General features: G+C 46.2%; 1 protein-coding gene across 1 annotated transcript in view; it reads left to right on the forward strand.

Annotated features, from left to right (window-relative positions):
* The window catches only part of LOC118319679 (bifunctional heparan sulfate N-deacetylase/N-sulfotransferase 1), a 38372-nt gene that overhangs the window by 12829 nt on the left and 8465 nt on the right, over window positions 1-17078 (forward strand). Inside the window, exons 2-3 of the mRNA XM_035650237.2 lie at window positions 13539-14561; window positions 16154-16636. Of these exons, the coding sequence (XP_035506130.1) occupies window positions 14016-14561; window positions 16154-16636 (1029 nt within the window). The 5' untranslated portion in view covers window positions 13539-14015. The remainder of the gene's footprint in view (window positions 1-13538; window positions 14562-16153; window positions 16637-17078) is intronic.

Raw genomic sequence — 17078 nt, forward strand, 5'->3', positions numbered from 1 at the left:
TGATGATAAATAAACATATAGTCCATTGCAAAAGAAAACATGTTCTTCCGCTAAATCCCATCTTTAATCTCGTGGTTTTCATGGGTTGGTGGTCATGGTTTTGTTGGATGCGGTGGTTTGTCTGAGGTCAGCTTGTTTCCCCCACTGCCGCAAGATCTAGACGTCAACCTCTGCACTCGCTATAACCTGCTTCCATTTTTTGGGGGGAAAACATCCTCTTCCTTTGTTGGGAGAAGAAGATGTGACAGCGAGCAACGTGATGGGATGTTACAGGCTCATGTCGGTGTGACTGCGAGAGAGATCTGTCAGTGACACCTGGATAATGAGCATCATGCTCTCTCTCTCTCTCTCTCTCTCTCTCTGCCATCGCTTCACCTTTCAGCAGCCTCACCCATTCTCTTGATGCAGCGGTGACATCACCCTTGCATAATGGCATCTAGCGCTCCTCTTTGCTCTCATCAGCTGCTTGCTCTAATTAGATGAGGGTGATTTCAATAAAGTTACTGTCGTCCTTACTCCATTAGTTATATTAACACAGATTCCTCCCCTGGAGTCGTCTATCTAGCTGCCCTTCACCGAGGGGGGGGGGGGCAGGCAGGCAGGCAGGCAGGCAGGCAGGCAGGCAATCCTCTTCTTTTCATGGATCTGTGTAACCTAGTTACTGAGGCCCGGCAGGCAAGGCCAATCAATTAATGAACAAAGGAGCCCGCTCACTGAGCTGCAGCGTGAGACTGGGACTATAAACAGGGTGCTCCCAAAACATGGTCGCTGTCAGTTGAGTGCTCATCTGATGGATGTTGTTTTGCTTTGTTGTTTTGCACGTGTGTGTGTGTGTGTGTGTGTGTGTGTGTGTGTGTGTGTGTGTGTGTGTGTGTGTGTGTGTGTGTGTGTGTGTGTGTGTGTGTGTGTGTCTTTGAGTGTGATTTCGGACCAGTATGAAGTGGACTCTTGCCCTTACCTGTTGAAACACACAACCTGCCGATACGCAGCTGTCTCTTATTGAGAACGAGGAGTGAATGGGATGGATTTGGAATTATTTTTGTTAGAGAAGCACAAAACGCCTTCCATCACTATTATGTTTCTTCCTATTAGAGATAAATGGACTGAGGCACTTTTTTTCTGCCACTGTGCTGTGAGCAGCCCAGAAAAAAAATAATGTTCAAAACCTCTGCTTCCCTCAGACCCAATGTGGAGGTGAGCTAACTAATGATGTTAGCAGTCAAAGGTTAAACATCCAAATTTAGTGGTTCTGATCAGTCGCCCCTGGCAACAAGCCGATTTGGACAGACAGCCCTCCTCTTCTATCCACCTGTGCCCCCTCACAGTCTTTCACCACTTCCTCATCCTTCCCTTTTCTCAATACCTCTTTTCATCCCACTGAGTCCCTCCGTCCTTCCCTTATCCTCCCAACACCTCACCTTTTTTCCCCACACCCCTCAAGTCCACCTCTCATTCTCTCCTGTCTGTCTTCTCCCCGGCCTCACGGCCTCCCCGTCATCCCTTTTTCCTAATCTGTCTTTTTGTCCATTCCCTTCCCTGGAGTTTCCAGCGCCGTCTCCCAGTGTGTGAGATCAGGGAGCAGGCTGTTGTAACAAGCTGTTGAATAATGTAAGCACAGGGCTATAGGCCAGAGTTTCAGTTAACCCTCTGATCTCTGATCACATAGTGGGTGAGGGGGACACATCATAAATGACAGCTCAACAGCAGGGGAAAGCAGCCCGAAGGCCTTTTTTTTTTTTGCTTCCATCTTTTTCCAACCTTACCCAAAGGCTAAAGTTCTCCCATCCGGTTTCATTGTCATAGCTTTTGTCACACAGGAACACCGTGAGTGTCCCTGGTCTTTGTTATTCTAACATTGATGTATAATTAAAGGGTTGGAAAAGGCAACACTGAATAATTGATATTGGAGCAGAGATGTCATGGCATCCCGAACCTTAGCGTACACTGTGTTTTTTCACTTGCAGTTCAGATTAAAGATTTACCAGTTTGCTTTCTTTCTAGTTGTCTAGTTCAGTTTGTGCTGATTCACTGTGGCACCGTGCTCTCCTCTGACCAAGCAGCTATTATCATACTTCACCTTTTGCGTTTGGTGATAATGTTAAAACACACCGGGCCGCTAAAAAGTTGCATTAAATCCTCAGCCGCAGTCAATTTGTTACCAATTTGTATCAATTAACAGACTGCGTCATGCGTTTCCGGTCTCATAAAAGCCTAGCCAGCACAAAGGTCTCATTAACCCTTTGTGATCAATACGGACTGCCCCTCTCCCCAAGTGCTTTGAGTTACCTTTAGAGACTCATATCCTGAGGCTATGGCTGTATTGATCTGCCCGACTGATTGGAATTTGGAGGGATCGCAGTGCGACTCAGGATGTTTTGGCAAGAGTGTGGAAGGAGCTGGTCTTCATGGCTGGATCAGCTTACTATACCCCCCCCCCCCCCCCCCCCCCCCCACACACACACACACACACACACACACACACACACACACACACACACACTTCCATCACCACACCTGTTACAGCTAGCAGGAGATAAAAACACACCACCAGTCTTTGTGTGTGTGTAAATTGATTTTGTGTGTGTGTGAGAGAGAGAGAGAGACAGACAGACAGAGAGAGGAAACGGCTGTTCGTGTTCTCCGGAGAGCAAATGGCTGAGAGGCGTATCAAATGAGAAATGTGTTACATAGGGTTTATGGTGACGGCGTGTGCCTGAACCGCACTAACTTAGGCAGCTGCTGGCCTGTTATGGATGACAGGAAACAGATTTTAGATTTTAGGTGGACAACGCTTGTTAATACAACGCTTGTATTGGACACATGACCCACAGGAGAGCCACATGCACGCAGCAACACACATGAGTACACACATACATTAAGAAAGTCAGAGTGTGTGACTGTCTGTGTGTGTGCAGGTCTGTTAGTCTGATTCTGCAGAGTGGCATGCATACAGCCCAGTGGAGGTTTGACCCTGTGCACACCCTTCAGCAACCCCCTTCTGTAAACTGATATCTATGGTTTCTGTGTGTGTGTGTGTGTGTGTGTGTGTGTGTGTGTGTGTGTGTGTGTGTGTGTGTGTGTGTGTGTGTGTGTGTGTGTGTGTGTGTGTGTGTGTGTGTGTGTGTGTGTGTGTGTGTGTGTGTGTGTGTGTGTGTGTGTGTGTGTGTGTGTGTGTGTGTGTGTGTGTGTGTGTGTGTCACGGTGGGATGAACAGCAGCTGTAGAGGCGGCAGTGAAGAGGGGAAATGGGAAGAGCCAGCACAGTAGACAGAAGCCAGATAGACCTGTCAGCTATGTGACACCTACACATGCCTCACCCTCTGTTCCAGGATGACAACAGAGGAGAGGAAAAGAAGCTTGGCTCGGAAAAGTTTGAGCGCTTATAGGCAAGGGGCTGAAATAGAACGAGTCTGGAGTAATGGCGAAGTCAAGACTTAAGCTGTGAAAGGGAGAGCCACGTTTATTTTGGGGAACATGAGGGAAACCTCAGGGAGAGTAGATGGGAGACCTGGCAGGAACAATGCCTAAAAATATATTTTTTTAATACTTGAAATCACAATGGATATGACAAAACCTTTTTAACCCAAATCAAAACATTAACACTATGTGAACATTGGGTTTAAAGGTGTTATTTGCTTGAAAAGTAGATTGTGGAAGTTTTCAAGATCAATCGTGAACCTCCAGATCACCCAATAACAAAGTTTAAAAAATGTACCTAAACTATGTACAAATATGAAATGAAAGAACGCAAGTCTATAATGGCACAAAAATACCTATCACAAAACTGCAATTGGTGTTTTGACTCACTGGAGTATCATATATTGCAAGTTTAAAGTCCTTCAGCTAATTCCTTATTTCGTTTAGGCAATTCCATTTGTGTTCTCCTGTCTTGCTATTTCATAAAGTTTCTCCCAAATCACCGTTTTCTGTTAAACTGCAATCAAAGGTTTTTCCTGCATGTATTTAACCCCACACTATTTGTCAGTTTACACCAAACAGAACATTTAGTGCGATCACCAAAAAAGCTGCATTTTTTGTCTCCTCTCACAATAAAATCCACTTCAGCTTGGTTTTATGATTGGGCCGCATGCCTTCAAACAAAATCAAGCTGACATGCCATGTCAGTTTTTTTTTATCAGTGGCTTTCTCTTTGCCAGTCCACTGTAAAACTGACTGGTTAATTACCAAGGCAACTGTTGTTGAACACACTGTCTTCCCACCTCTCAGCCACGAGAGTCTTGAGAGCTGCTACAGTGGTCAGTTACTGAGGACAGCTCTCTCTTGACGGATAAACTGAAGTGATGCCCAGATTTAATCGTTCTTACTACAAGGAATAATCCAGTGTCTTTGTCCCCTTGTGCTTTCTTTTTCTTACTTTGTCTTCACAATTTGTAATCATAATGTCATTGAAACAATCAATCTTAAGTCAATTTGTTGATGAATTTGTGGATTTTTGTTTCATGTCTTACCTTTAGTTGAACTAAATAACCCAGAAAAAAACTCTGGTTATGTTTTTAAAAACCATGACTGAAGGCAGCAAGTATATACGAGAGCAGAGCTGAGCTGGAGCTCAGTTTTTCAAAAAGCATTTGTAATAGGATTCATGACTGGGGCTGCAACAGGGAGTGTAATTATTGCTATTGCAATAAGACAATCATGAGGCCGGGTGTTTCTCCGCAGTTTGGGGCTTTCACACATTTTGCGACTGCAATTACCTCGACGGGGGCATGTGTCAAGTGTGTACGGTTTGTTTATTTAAAACATACTGTACACAGCCCTCCAAACAAATATCCGCTTCTTTAAATTTATCTGTTGTTCCTGATTGTGCTTTGAAAGCGAGCCGATGATTATGGGTGCATTTTCATGCAGGAGGAAAAATCCTATCTGTTTGATCTCGCAGGCAAAGATATGGGCAGCAAAACAGAATCTCATCTATGGTGTCAGCTATTCTTCCACGCCGAGATTTTTCCCACGGGGACGCATTTCTGCTGCGCGAATCACAGTCGGATCAGTGCGGGCCGTTTCTTATCTGGACATGAAAGAAGGGAAGATCGAGGAGGGAGGTGTAAAAGGGAGGCGGGTGGAGAGGAAGGGCTCCTCTGGGAATGATAATGCCTGAAATTCACTGGGCGGCTTCTTGAATCTAGCTCATCATCATTTCATGAGCTGGAATTGTACTTATCCCCATTACAGCCCAGGTTACATCCTCTGCTCGGCTGAGTAAATTAGATGGTGATGTTGTTTACGCGTGTGCCACAGCCCATGTTACTGCATGCCTGGGGTTTTATTATTAGTTTGATCGTTTTCTTTTATTCACCCGTGGTCGTCATGAGCATTGTTGTCGTCTGATAGCATCCCTGGTCACGTCAGGTCAGCGATTCTGTTATTGCCGTTCCGCCGCAGGTGTAAAAAGTCGCGATAAAACTGTTGTGCTTAAGTCAGAGTTTCCGCTGAGCTCCGGATTGGTTTTCTGCGCTGAATAGGCAGTTGATTTGATCGGCAGACCCCGCAGCATGAAATGAAACCACACTGACAAGTACTGTTATCTCTACTTGCGTTTCCCATTAAGAACCACCCCCCCCCCCCCAAGAACCACCATGCACACTGACACATTCACAGACACAGACGTGGCTTATCCACGAGGAGCGCGGCTTTCACCTCTGAGTGATGTGTGTTGTCTGTACCAGGGGAGACCCATTACGAATGCTCAGTCCCAACGGAGACATTGTGCTGCCCGCCATGCTCCCTTGTCCTTCAGCAGCGTCCTGAGATGACGGTAGATAAACAATGGGAACAAACAGTCACTCCCAGCAGCATTGATCTGGCTCCCTCGCCCCTCCCTGCTCTCGCCAGCAGTGCCACATTGATTCCACCTACACTCAATTTATATGAAAGCCCCTCTGCCCCACCTCCTTTCTCCACCAGGACTGACAAAAGTGATAAATGACCAGCCCCTTCCCTCCCCATACCACCACCTCCCCGTGCCTCGCGCTGGCTGTCCGAAACACTACAAGCCTATTTCTCCCTTCAGAGACCCAATAGAGAGAGCTCCCCCCTTTTCTCCGAAGTGAATGTTTTCTTTTTTCTTTTTTTTTTTTGCAGAAAGGAACAGGAGGGTGGTGGTGTGTGACACAAACATGTCACTGGTGTAATTTGAAGCCTGCAGGGCATCCATATGCATGATGTCAAACCATCAAAAAAGGACGAATGGTAGAAATAAATATTTTCACACACACCGTCAGATCTCCTCTCCTGTGGCCGCTGTCTAATGGTCTGCGTTGTCACTCAGGTGGAATCATACGCAGAGGCTTCAACTTAGGGTCAATTAAGATCTTTGTCGTTCACTCAATTCTCGCCATTATCTTTGTGATTAATCTTTCCAGCCTGTAATCACATCAATTAGATTGCAGTTAATGCGGACATGACGTCATGACGTGAATAGTAGTAATAGTTAAGACCCTCATCTTCATGGAGTTTCAGCTCACTGCAGTGTTTCCTATATGTGCCTTTGCTCTGTGCGGTCATTGACTCCCCCTCAACTGCTAACAAAGGTCTGCAGTATGCAAATGATGTCTTCCATGTTCTCCACTGTTTTTTTTTTAATTGTACAGATCCAGTGTCCCCATGCCTGTAAATGGGGCACGGTGTCTATAAATAGTATATACTGTGGCAGCGGGCTGCTGGTAGTTATCAGCAGGAGGTGTGTGTGTGTGTGTGTGTGTGTGTGTGTGTGTGTGTGTGTGTGTGTGTGTGTGTGTGTGTGTGTGTGTGTGTGTGTGTGTGTGTGTGTGTGTGTGTGTGTGTGTGTGTGTGTGTGTGTGTGTGTGTGTGTGTGTGTGTGTGTGTGTGTGTGTGTGTGTGTGTGTGTGTGCGCAGTGCTTTTTATTAGCTGTATGGAGGTGTCCAAGGCTATTGATGAAGGTGTACTCTCGCCACTCTGCCCCGCAGCCCAGGGGGGTAATACTATAGAGGAAAGTCTCCATTTCACATCTTAGCTCTACCGTTCCCTAATGGCGCTTCCTTGCTCAGTCTCCACCCCGCCACATCCACAGTTTTCCCAGTGGCTCCCACAGCTCATCCACATTGCTTCTCCCACTGTGAGATAATCCATTTTACACTACCTCACACTCTCAGATCCCCCCGTGTCCCTTCTGCTTGAGAGCCCATATCTGAAGAGAACGGGAGGTTTGGGGATTTTATCTAAGATGAAACAGACTCACAGAGTGCCATGTATATTTCATTCTCTGCCCTCTGTTTTTATTCAACTCAGTCCTAATCATCCCCACATCATATGAATGTGTGATCATGCCATTATGCCTGTGCCTTCTAAGCTTATCCTTGTGGATGATTATATCTGTGTCGATGGGATCTGACATGATCCCTCTAATGGAAGTCTTAGGTGGGATCATGCTCACAGGGGTGGTACAGAGATGCCCCGGTTCTCTCCAATTGTCATTCAAGACACTTTTGCCATAATTGCTCTTAGGGAAAGATTGTCTAGATTTGAAGATGAGTCTGCCTCTTTGTCCCATTAGTGTCTCGACGAATAACATTGCAATCATTTCAATTATGAAAGCACCGGGATCAAGGTCTTCGAGTAGGGCCTTGAGCTGTAATTGGAGGAGCACAGGCGAATTGAGGGAAGGCATTTTTCTTCTGTGAAATTGCCCCAGTCTTGGGGACAGTAAATTGAGGTACTGAAAAATGATGCGATAATTCAGCGCATGGTTTGGTAGGGGAAATGGTCTGAAAGTCACTTTCTAGAGAATTAGAAGGCAAAACCATATTCCCCTCCCGAGTCCTCTGTCCTTCATGCAGTGGCATGAAATGAATTGATGAGACAGAGGGAGAGGGAAGTGTCAGTGTAAATGTTTGCAGCGAAAATGAAACTGCCTGCTTGCGCATTCAGATTTGCTGAAGGGTGGGAGGCAGAAAGCTGGAGTGAGGATACGCCGCCACGTTCCACACTATTTCACGGCCTGAGCCTTTAATCACAACAACCACAATGGATGCATGAAATGGAATTTACATTTCAGATTGATTGATTCTGTATTGATGAATGCCAGGGTTGGCTTTAGCAAAAAAAAAGAAAAAAGCAACATCTTTTAAAAGGCAAGTTCTTGCTCCTCTCATGTGCCTGTTTGTTGCTTTAAATGTGCTTCAAAAGAAATATGAAAAGAAATTGCTTTTTGAAGTTTTAATCTCTCACAAGAGAGGGAAGGAGGCTGAATAAAAATGCAGAAATTTGCTTTAGCTTTGTTTCTTACTGCTGCTGCTGGAGAATTCCTGCACCGCGGTCTTGTAGCTGTTGACATCTCAACCCTTGGAAGACTGTGGAGTTTGTCGCCTTGGGTTGTAGTAAAGGCTTCTAAATGAACAACACATGCACCACAGAAATAAGAGTAGGAGTGAAGATTCTTAGCATTTGACACCTCTTTAAAATAATGTTTCAGTGCTCGCCTCCCTCACTCTATTGTGTCTTGTTTCTTAATCCCCTCAAGGCATCGCACACAGTAACAGAGCTGGCATAAACACATTTGGTACTGTTTGCAGTGTCGAGATTAACAGGATTACAGATTAGGGATTACACTGGTGTCGTTCTTACCCATTTAACCTTGCCCCATGTCCCGCTGAAACAATACGGACGGTCAGCCCAAACCTGTTTTTGTGCTGTAAGAACTGAGTGTTTGCACGAAAGCTCAGTAATATTTGTTCAGGAATGAAGAGAAACAAAGCATGTATGCATTTTTTTTTGATGTTGTGAGATCATTTGGGTTTGTAGATCTAATGAGTCTCTCGAGTCTGTGTCCGCTGTGATCAAGACACTTTGGTACATGCACATCAATACACAGACAAAGACAGAAAAGTGACAACAACAGTGGCCTTTTGATGAGCGTCCTATGGATTACCATTCTCCCTCTTATTTCCTTCTGCAGAGTTTCAATGCCTCTGAACACAACGCAACTTTGGCGTTTCCATGGAGAACGTGCGGTTGCCAAGGCCTGTGGTGGTTGAACACACGCGGTCATCGTTTATTTCTGTCAGTCCGCAGCGAGGGGGGACGGACGAATCAGGCATAGGGCCAGCAGGGGGTGAAGGGGGAAGAGCCGGGGTTCTGAGGGGCTCACAGGGTCCAGCTCCACTTCACAAGTTTATTTGTCGAAGGGATCACCTGCGGCCAGTCAGACTCTGGCTGACCGTGATAATGTACTGAATCTCCTCACAAGCCCGAGAACACTTAGACTTATTTACACTTTAAAAGAAGTCCAACTGCACTGTCATGGAGAGAGGAAGGAGGAAAGAGGAGGGAGGAAAGAGAAGACGGGACGTGTGAGGCTACATATGGCCAACGATCACCTTGTTTATCCAGAGAGTTACAGCTGAGGACCAGGCTCCGTCCTCCTGTTCCTCATCGACTCTCATTAATCTAGCAGTATGGTTCTGGCCTGTTCCCCAGGATGCAGAGCGAGCAGGCATGAGTGGCCACCCAGCCTGAGGAAAAGCATCAGTCTGTCCTCTCGGCCGTCACCTGCCATTGTTTATTCCGCCACTTCATTCTGTCACCATCATTCAGCCGCTATAAAATAAGGACGTAAATATTTTAATTGATGTTTTTTCACAGTCTCAAGATTAATGATCGCGCTTGGGGCGTAATTTATCACTCATTTCTCCCACCAATCTGTTTTTGTTGTGTAACATCTTGTCATTTTCCTCTGCTTTTTTTATCTCCCTTTTCCACTTAACATTTCCTTAATATCTCCTTCTTCTTTTTTTTTTTTGTTTTGCCTCTGCTATTTTCTCCTTATCTGTCGTATCTGCCACCTCCAGTTAGGGGGACTTATAATCCATGTGTGCAATTACAGACTTCATATTCAGGCTGAGGTCTTTCCATCATTGAGAATGAAAAGGTGGGCTATCAGATGCACATTACTGCCAATCTGCCTCTCCTTTATGCATGAGTTAAGACACTGATTCTCTTTGGCAGACTGAAACATGGGTGTCAGGCTCTGTACACCCTTTGGCTGCTCTTTACCTTGCAGATATGTCCGCTGGTGCTGGATATACCTTGCGTCAGCCTCTGCTGAATCATGAAATATTCATGTTTTCCTTTCTTCCCACTCTGCATTTTTGCATCTATTATTTTGGAGGAAGGAGGACGGAGGAGCGTTTGTGGTCACGTGTCTTGACTTCTCCTCAGGTATACATGGCACATAAAGTAGAAGACGCATTAGGTTCGATAGAAGTGCAGACATTTGAGATCCATTAGCCATTATTCTGTTCTGCGTGTGCGATATCCTCCTCTCCATTATAGTCTAATGTATCGTACTCTCTATTTAGCCGGCCTGTTCCCTCTGCTTCACACACGAGGCCTTGAGCTTCCACCCTCAGCTCCTCTCTCGCCTTCTCCCCCACTCTCCCTTCTTTGCTTCAGCCGTAGCTCCCTGTATCGCAGACTGAAGGTCAACATTGGGAGGCTCTCATCACTGCTGCAATTTGGGCAAGAAGTGAGTTTGTCTTTGTCCCCGCTCTGTTTGTGTTGTGTCACCATTTAATCTGCTCCCAAGCCATGTCAGCAGTGTTGTTAGAGCCGTGGCAAAGCTTGTCGTGTCTCTGCAGATGTTGGCCAAAGGAACATATCTTCCGTCTGATTAGTCATCAAGGGGAAATTACTTCAAAACCGATTCTTTCTTAAATTTGTTGAGCTTGGTGGTGTGTTTGAAATATTTATTGCATTATTAATACAGGTGTTTACCTATATCAATATGATAGGGAAGCTTGATGACGCATGTAAAATCACAGGAAAGCATATGCTGATGTTCAAAGTAAAGAACTGTGGTTCACTGTTGTGCACGATGAGGGGTTTTGTTACTTGCTCATAGTAAACACAGCAACAGAAATATGATACGCACATATGGCGAGGAACTCTGTATGTAAACAGACACGTTGCTCTCTGCTCCGCAATAAAACTCTTCTGAAAGTGAAGCTGACATCCTGACAGATGATTGTTTGTCACTTGTAAATTATAATTCCCAGACGGTCATTGGCCCCCAGCCTCTCAAATGCTTTTTTATCATTTAAATTGTATATGTTTTGATTTTTTTCTCTCGCAGATTTTTTACATTGTACAAACAAAACAACTAATGAGTTATTCAACTTGAATGGCTCTCAGTAGACCTCCGCCAAAGCCAGGCAGTCCCCATAAATTCAATCAAGCCACACCAAACTGCACTCACTCATAGATATCAGTCCCCTAAATATACCAGTTTTTTTCATCAAGATCGATGCATTATTCCGTGGGAAATGTGGTAAAATGTCCAAAAACGCCTCAACTCTCAGTATTAAAGAATGTGGGGGGAAAAATCATAATAATCCTGGATCTGCCCAAAATTGAATGGGCTCTTTTTTGGCCCGTGTCCCATCCTTCCACAAAGTTTCATGGAAATCATTTCCGTAGCTTTTGCGTGATCCTGCTGACAGACAAACAAACCAACCAACAAACAAATGGACCGGGGCAAAGAACATAACCTCCCTGGCGGAGGTAATAGAATAGCCAGCGGATAAGACGGTAATGAAAATAAATGAAATTACTTGCAGCTGTAGATTGTGCTTAAAGTCAACAAATGCCCCCATAACTAGAATCTGGTGACGAGCAAGTTTTTATTTATTCATTTCGAAGCGACAACACAAGCTCTTGGCCCAGGAGACCTGTAAAGTTGCCTCCCCCCAATCTGTTCTGCTCCACTGTTTGGAGCAGCAGTCACTTCCTGTGGCTAATCATACTTCGATGTGCTGTGCCACGAACCCTGAATCCCTCAGAAATGAACAAACAATACCAGGGGATCTTCAAGCGGCCGGGGTTGTTGGTTTTTGCCTGCTCCACTGCGATACATTCTCTGAACGCCCACTGTTTTTTTCACGGCCTCTCTTTACATTAGACTCTGCCTCACTGGGAAGAAGAAACTTGGACACGGCTCCCTCGCACGGAAATTTAAGGCATCCTGTTAAGCTTAGCTGGAAGTCCAAGAGGGGGCAGAGATATTGGGCACAATGCTGACCTTGATCACATTAAAGGGACAGTATGGGAGTTTCTGTCAATATAGTACTGTCTGTACATGAATGATAACTTCAATGATCAAGGGGTTATCTTTATGGAATTCTGTTGGAAGTTATGTATGCTACGATCTCATAGGAGGCTGTGAAGAATCAATAAGTCATTCATTTTAATGCTGTCAGATGGATGATCTCCGGCCACAGGATTCACTGTGCTGAGCATAGTCTGGTCACTCTTGTATCTTTTAATGTTGCTCGCTTTTAATTAGAACTTGGTTTATAGTGTTAATAGTAAACCCTTTGATGGCATTATCAAATCCACATTATGTCTGATTTGTGTCTGAAGAGTCTTTATGGGTTTGGTGGTCACTGTTTAATGTCTTTGGGTTGAGAGGGTTGTGACTCTGCTGTGTGTGTGTGTGTGTGTGTGTGTGTGTGTGTGTGTGTGTGTGTGTGTGTGTGTGTGTGTGTGTGTGTGTGTGTGTGTGTGTGTGTGTGTGTGTGTGTGTGCGTGCGTGCGTGCGTGCGTGCGTGCGTGCGTGCGTGCGTGCGTGCGTGCGTGCGTGCGTGCGTGCGTGCGTGCGTGCGTGCGTGCGTGCGTGCGTGCGTGCGTGCGTGCGTGCGTGCGTGCGTGCGTGCGTGCGTGCGTGCGTGCGTGCGTGCGTGCGTGCGTGCGTGCGTGCGTGCGTGCGTGCGTGCGTGCGTGCGTGCGTGCGTGCGTGCGTGCGTGCGTGCGTGCGTGCGTGCGTTTCTCCATAAAGGCAGCGCTGCTACGTCTCATTTCCTCCACCAGGCTTCTAAATGGAGAAATTATGTTTTTGTAAGTGACAAGCTCGCACTGTTCTCATGCTGCATCTTGTACCTTCCACACTTGGCCTGATGAAGACTGACTAAAGGGCTGGTACAGTACGATGGGTCTGCAGAGTGTATATTGAGTGTGATAAGGGGGTTTTCTCCTGGGGTAAAGGGCCACACTGTTGCCAAGTCTGTCTGTCACTGTCATCCACTCCTCTGCTCTTGGACCATTTCCCTCCCGTCAGCTTGTTTCTCTCCTTCCATTTTGCTCTTGATACCGTGAGGATTTTAGGGGAAAAGAGAGACGAGTGTCCCCGCGGGTGACGGCTTCACTCCTGGACTGAATTGGGAATTGGTTTGCCCCAAGGCTTTGTTGTCACTCACATTCTGCTTATTGATTGTGTGGAGGCTGCGTGAGTGGGTGATTTTTGTGTGTGTGGATGCGCGCACAGGAGTCAGGTTTTTGTGTGTAGGGGGGGATATTGGCAGCTCTTACTTTGTGTAGGTGAATGCAAGGACTACTACTTTGGTATGAACTTTTAGAGTGTTGGCACTGGTAGTATACACACATCACCCACACGCTGCTAAACCCACACACCGAAAGAAAAGCAGTATGTCGTTTGCTCTATAGAAGATGATGCTACGCTTTCAGATCTTAACGTTATTTTCTTTTGTCTTCCTGTTTTTTTCTAGGTCAGGAGATTCGATCCTGGGGGAATGGTGCTGCTGAGATGACCTGCGTGACCTCACTTTCCTCCCGAGATCATTCTCCAATCACAAGAGTAGAGCAAAATCTAGTCGGTACATGGTTGGCAGGTTCACATGATGGACAGGTGATGGAGTCTTCCATCATCTTTCTGCACCAGTGACTCAGCCTGCCAGCCCTCCCTCTGAGGCATAAGTGTGTACCAGCGGTCCAAGGCCCCCCATTTTTCTGCCATGGTGACATAAGCAGCGTTGCAATATGAGGGAGAGCCAACGTGAGACCGTCGCATTTCTTTCTCCAGTAGCTGCTGCAGCTGCTACCTTTACGCCGTTTGTATTGAGCTCCAAAACAAGACTGTCTTTCTTGTGAATAATCCCTGCTCGCTGTTTTCTACACACACCGAGAGAGACTGCCCCCAAGGCGTGTTGCTGGGCCGGTGGGGTGGAGCGGTGTGGCGTGAGACGATGCTGGGATGCGTGACACGCCTCCGTCGGCTGGTCCGTCTCCTCCCCCTGCAGACCTCCCTCCTCCTCCTCTTCATCTTCTGCACCGTCAGCGTCTTCATCTCTGCCTACTTCCTCTATGGCGTCAAGCGGGAGCCGGAGCCATCGGGAGGGGGCGTGCCTGGAGCGGAGGGTGCATCCGCCGACTCTGACGACCCGAAGGTCACACCGTCTCGGCTGCTTCCTCTACGGAGCGTCTCAGGGGGGCCCGGGGTCGATCCCGGAGGGGCCAGGACAGATCCTGTGGTTCTGGTGTTTGTGGAAAGCCAGTATTCTCAACTGGGTCAGGAGATCGTGGCTATTTTGGAGTCTGGCCGGTTCAGGTACCGGACTGAGATCTCTCCCGGTAAAGGGGACATGCCCACATTGACAGACAAAGAGCGCGGGCGTTTCACACTGGTTATTTATGAGAACATTCTCAAGTATGTCAACTTGGATGCCTGGAACCGGGAGCTGCTGGACAAATACTGTGTGGAATATGGAGTGGGCATCATTGGCTTCTTCAAGGTTAGGACAACAGCACACTCCCTCTCCCTGCTCTCCCTCCTCTCACTCACACCTTCTGCCCTGTCCATCTGGCTGCACAGTCTCTAAGGAGAAGGGATTCACAGGGTTGGAAAAACCTGCCTGTTTCAATATCAGTCCCACTACACAGTTTCTCTTATGTTCAATCCCTCTTATTTTTCTCTATTCTGCAATCTGGCGTCCTTCCCTCTTCTTGCCCTGGCTCTTGTTTCTCCTTCCTTGTTTTCTCTCCTTTGTTTTTATTTAACTAATGCATCAGTTCCCTCTACTTCTGGCTCCTTCTTTATCTCTCTTACTCTCTTCTTTCTCTCCCAGTAATCCTTAGCTGAGCCTGTTTGCCCAAGGCCATTTTTCAGGTCTTATGGTTTTAATCACCATCTCTGAGCCATGGAAAGAATATAGAAAGAGACATGGAGGCATAGATGGTGGTGCAGATATGTTGGGCTGTGTAGGTGAAGGTCAGGAAAGCCTGGTGGGATATTGGGAGAGAAGGAAGTAGAGTGAGGGTGTGCATCACAATAGCCTGGACACACCACCAAGCTCTGCTATCTGAACAATACTGTTTGCAGAAGAGCTGCATCGACGTAGTGCTCAGGTTATTAGATACACCTAGCTAACGCCTTACCTAACTAATGCATTCTAATACAAATCCATATTCATATTTGTTTTTGTTGAAACTGTTTTTGTTCAGATTCACGTATATGCAATAATTCAATCTGCAGTGCCATTGAATCGTATTACAATATATATATATATATATACATACATACATACTGTTATTTTTGGTAAATAACTTTTTCGCGAAAAATGGGACATGTATTTGTTCTCGTACATGACATATTGAACATGAGCTATTTCCTTATTTGGTGGAATATCATAGTGGGTTAATCACCTTCATCAAATGTAAGAGCCCGATTTGCGACAAAGGAAAGAGTTATCAACTTCATTTAGTTGATTTAACAATGATTACTGTAATTAGAAATACATCAATCTGTGGGGCCTAATGAGGAAAGTAAGCTAGTGTCCAAAAACCAAGAAATTAATATAATCTGTGTATACATTTTTTTTAAGTATTGTTATTTGCCATAAAATCCAGTGTCGTTCCACAAAGCACAAAAAAGTGGCAGCCATGATGGGATACCGCACAATGCATGTCAGTGTAAACTTAATGATGCTGTCGCCAACGCCCACACGCACATTGGTGTAATTTTAAGAAAGAACAGGAGAAGGTAGGATTTGTATATCCATGGTTGAAGCGGTGTGAGAGAAACAGAGAATGACGAATGTGGGAGGGAGACATTTCAATGAATAATCACCGAACCCTCCGTCTTTGAATCTTAGAGGACACGGCAGGAGGTTATTCATTTTCACTGCAATCGCAGAGCGTAGCAGATTGAGCATAGCAGGTAGAAGCTGCCTCATGCCTTCACATTTGAGTAGGCCTGACATTCCCTATTTCACACATGATTGGAGAAATTGGGGGAATTATATCCACTGGTTTCTGTCTTCATCACTCTGGTGTATGATGAATCTTTGTGATTTCTCTCTCTTGTTTCTGTCTCTCTGTTGATCAGGCCAATGAGAACAGTCTGCTCAGTGCACAGCTGAAAGGCTTCCCCCTCTTTCTTCACTCTAACTTGGGTCTGAAGGACTGCACAGTCAACCCCAAGTCCCCCCTGCTCTTCATCACTCGATCTGGGCAGCCCCTGCCAGGTCCTCTTCCTGGGGATGACTGGACCGTTTTCCAGTCCAACCACTCTACATACGAGCCCGTGTTGCTGGCAAAGACCCAATCGGCCGAGAGCATCCCGTCGATGGGGCAGAGCGCTGCTCTGCTCCCATCTGTGGTGCAGGACCTGGGTCTCCATGACGGTATCCAGAGGGTGCTGTTCGGCAACAACTTGGTCTTCTGGCTACACAAGCTGGTGTTTGTGGACGCCGTGGCCTTTCTGACTGGGAAGAGGCTCTCGCTGTCCCTGGAGCGCTACATGCTGGTGGATATAGACGACATCTTTGTGGGCAAAGAGGGCACACGCATGCAGGTGCCCGATGTGAAGGTGAGTTTGTGAGTAAGCTGCATTTGTTTTTGAACTGTAGGGAAAGTTATCAGATATAGAAACTGAACCCACTTATGTATTCATGTTTTCAGCAGCTCTTAGCAGATATATAAAATCTGCCAAACATGTTGCATGTGCTGTCCTCTGCCAGTCATAAAGAAACCCCTTCTTCCTGCTCCTCTTCTCCTTTTGAATGCATTCATCCCAGCAGGCCGCTCAAAGCTGACAGGCCCCACTGCTCACACTGTCACAGAAGCTCCAGAGCAATGAATATTTCAGGGGCTCAGACACATACAAAGAATGTTGAAAAGTTCCATGCTTGTGTCCCCTCAGAGGAAAACAGACCCCCGCGCATGTGGCGGCTGAGGGTGTAAGAAAAAAAACTTATGTAAGAAGCATCAAGGTCTTCTTGTTCGCGGCGCAACAGCAAGCTTTTAGGAAC

The sequence above is a fragment of the Scophthalmus maximus genome, chromosome 9 (assembly GCF_022379125.1).
Source record: "Scophthalmus maximus strain ysfricsl-2021 chromosome 9, ASM2237912v1, whole genome shotgun sequence".
Taxonomy (NCBI): Eukaryota; Metazoa; Chordata; class Actinopteri; order Pleuronectiformes; family Scophthalmidae; genus Scophthalmus; species Scophthalmus maximus.